Raw genomic sequence first — 3,239 nt, 5'->3', positions numbered from 1 at the left:
TGCAGACGCAGCCTTGTTAGCTCATCCACATCCAGATGGTAAACTGTCCTTACTCGTTGATGCATCCGATTTGGGTATTGGCGCAGTGTTGCAACAAAATGTTAATAATAAATCCGAGCCATTAGGATTTTTTTCTCGTCGTTTAACACCTGCTGAGAGCAAATACAGCACATACGATAGAGAACTGTTAGCGGCATATTGTGCTCTAAAGCATTTCAGTTTCACTCTTGAAGGTACACTGTTTACAATTTTTACAGATCATCGTCCGTTGACCTTTGCTATGCAGCAAAAGCATGATAAAAATTCTCCTCGTCAACAGCGACAATTAGACTTCATCAGTCAATTCACTACCGATATCCGTTTCATTTCTGGTGACAAGAACTGTGCGGCTGATGCATTTTCACGCTTAGAGCAAATAGAAATGCCCAGTGACATAGTTAATGCAGAACTCGCTGAGGCACAGAAACTTGATGAAGAACTTTAGCACTTGCAAAATGATTCTTCATTGACTGTCAAACCAATAATTCTGACCTCTGGAACTCCACCATTGCATTGCGACGTCTCACCTGGACATGTACGCCCGTACGTTCCCAGAGACTTTCGGAAATCAGTGTTCCAGACCATTCACAATCTAGCTCACTCTGGTCCCCGACCAACTACTGCCGCAGTAAAGAAACGCTACATATGGAAGTCTTTGAAAAAGGACTGTTCACAGTGGTGTAAAGAATGCATGGAGTGCCAACGATCTAAAATCAGCCGTCACACTAAATCTCCAATGGGATCTTTTCCCTTACCTAGTGATAGATTTAGCCATGTGCATCTCGATATCGTTGGACCTCTACCTCCATCACAAGGATATTGCTACCTTCTCACCTGCATTGATCGTTTCACTCGCTGGCCAGAGGCTATTCCGTTGAAAGATCAATCAGCGCCGAAAATTTCTTTTCAGGTTGGGTAGCCAGATTTGGTGTACCAAATGTCATCACGACAGATCAAGGTCGCAATTTCGAAAGTGATCTTTTCTCAGCTTTGGCCAAATTCATGGGAACGAAAAAGAATAGAACTACTGCCTACCATCCTTCAGCCAATGGGATGATCGAACGCTTCCATAGACAGCTGAAAGAAGCTCTAAAATGCAGTTTGACCTTTACCGAGAGATGGACCGAGAAATTACCAGCGGTCATGCTCGGCATTCGAACTGCACTCAAGGAAGACTTAAATACTTCCCCAGCTGAACTAGTATATGGTACTAATCTCCGCTTGCCTGGAGAGTTTTTTCTTTCTTTTTCAGGTCCGAAATCGCAGAAGCAGACCCTACATAACCTGAGGGAGCACTTCCAACAGATTCGACCGAAACCTGCTTCAGATCACAACTCGAAGTCAGTCTTCGTCCATGATGACCTACCCAAAGCTTCGCACGTTTTCGTCCGCCAGGATATGGTCCGGCGCCCTCTGCAACAGCCATACGCTGGTCCATTCGCAGTTCTTGGGAGGAAGCCAAAATTTTTCCAGCTTCAGATGGGGTCAAGCAAGAAGTGGATCTCCATTGATCGATTGAAACCGGCCCATATGCTTCAAGAATCGCCTGCGACTCCAGCGAAGTCTGAACCAGTGAAGTCGCTCAGATCTGCCATTAAATCGTCCACAACTACAAGATCCGGTAGACGCGTATGTTTTCGCTTTCCACTACCATGAAGTTGTGGACTGGTGGGGGAGTCCTGTGGCGTCATCTCTCGCCCCCTTACGTGCACCTCCTGATGTGTGGGTGGCAGAGGCGAAAAAAGGGGACAAGCGAACTGTTTTCCCTTGCGTGACCTACTTCTTCCTCAGAGTGTGTTGCTCTCGCGCAAGTGTATAGTTTCTCCTTTTTTATAATGTGAAATTAATATTGTTAACCGATGTAAATAGTTTTCTAAAATTAAATGAACTTAAATATGATCAACCGTTTCATCAATTGGAGTCAGAATACATTTCATCCACAATGTGTGCCATTTCTCTACAGGGTGAAAATAAAAAACTCAAGCGTTTCCGATCTGATATCGAAAGTTGTTAGCGTACAAAAAAAGAAGAGCCTTCCAGCAGAAAAAGAATTCCTATACGGTTTACAAAAGATACGCCTACCTCAACACTTGATAAGAAGCACCAACACCAAACATGGCCCCCCCCGCTCTGTCCCTTGCGGGATATAAGCAGTTTACCTTGCGGCTGGGCCATGCTGGAAAAACTCTTGGAGTATCCGGGCTCAGCGGGTATCCCCGACTCAAGCCGCGGGATTCACCCCCACCGGGGATCCACGCCACTCCACTGTTGTCTCTTCTCGCTGGAAGTCCGATAGCTGAAACGAGAGCACAAAAAGCATTCATTCATACATACAAAAATCTGCGATATTATAAACAGACTTAGTGAAGGATAAAGCGAATATATATATATGATTCCACAGAACAGTATGACAGTTTCACAGTTCCAAGGAACGGAAGGGACCGAATGTGATGACAGTCGTCCATCAGTAGTTTTCAATGCCGATCAATTGGAATCATACAAAATATTAAAGTCTCTGTCAGTTTTTCCCCGACGAGTCAGGCAGTGGAAATTCGCATGTACAAAAGCAATGTCCATGCAAAACATCAATGTCCTAATCAATCAGAAATTTTTAAGACAAATCTATGGGAATTTATACAAGTCCAATGAAACCGACAAATGCAGGATTTATACAACAATTTTCAATTAACATAATGAAAAAAAAAACACAGCTATATATGGCAAAAACAGTATGAAGCAATACACAAAAGATTGAAAATTATACATACATTTCAATGGAAATTCTTACGAAACATCATTGTTTAAATGTTATTGTGAAAATGATGACAATGGCAACACAACGGACTTCATTGTTCATGTTTATGACTTCTTTTTTTAATATTAAATTATTTAGGGTTCATAGTCCGAGTCAGAGCAGGAGTCTTGCATCTCATTCCGGTTTTGTGCACCATTCGGTCTAGGAACGATGATATGGTCTTCATTATTTTCTATGTAGTTAATTAATTTATTGATCTTTCGATGGAATTCTTGGTTCCCAAGAAGATGCAATTTCCACTGATGTACATTGACAGGTGGAGAAGAGACGTGATAAGCTTTTGTAAGAGGACATGACGTGGCGTAGTGTAATACTGTGCCTTCCTCATCACACCTACATTTGTCCGTTCTTCGATGGAATCTAGCTAAATAAGAAGGAAATGGAC

General features: G+C 42.7%; 1 protein-coding gene across 1 annotated transcript; it reads left to right on the top strand.

Annotated features, from left to right (window-relative positions):
- Positions 1-1,041: 1,041 nt before the first annotated feature.
- LOC149084279 (uncharacterized) lies at positions 1,042-1,695 on the top strand. The gene has a single exon (XM_089235291.1). The coding sequence runs from the start codon at positions 1,042-1,044 to the stop codon at positions 1,693-1,695; it is 654 nt and encodes a 217-aa protein (XP_089091417.1).
- The last annotated feature ends 1,544 nt before the right edge of the window (positions 1,696-3,239 follow it).

Source organism: Pholcus phalangioides, unplaced genomic scaffold (assembly GCF_987345545.1).
Source record: "Pholcus phalangioides strain wild (caught in Gottingen) unplaced genomic scaffold, Ppha-v1.0 ptg000008l_1, whole genome shotgun sequence".
Taxonomy (NCBI): domain Eukaryota; kingdom Metazoa; phylum Arthropoda; class Arachnida; order Araneae; family Pholcidae; genus Pholcus; species Pholcus phalangioides.
This window is presented reverse-complemented; position numbering and strand designations above follow the sequence as displayed.

Excerpts from the sequence above, each read along its gene's own strand:
- LOC149084279 (XM_089235291.1), top strand. The coding sequence starts at position 1,042 with ATGGGAACGAAAAAGAATAGAACTACTGCCTACCATCCTTCAGCCAAT.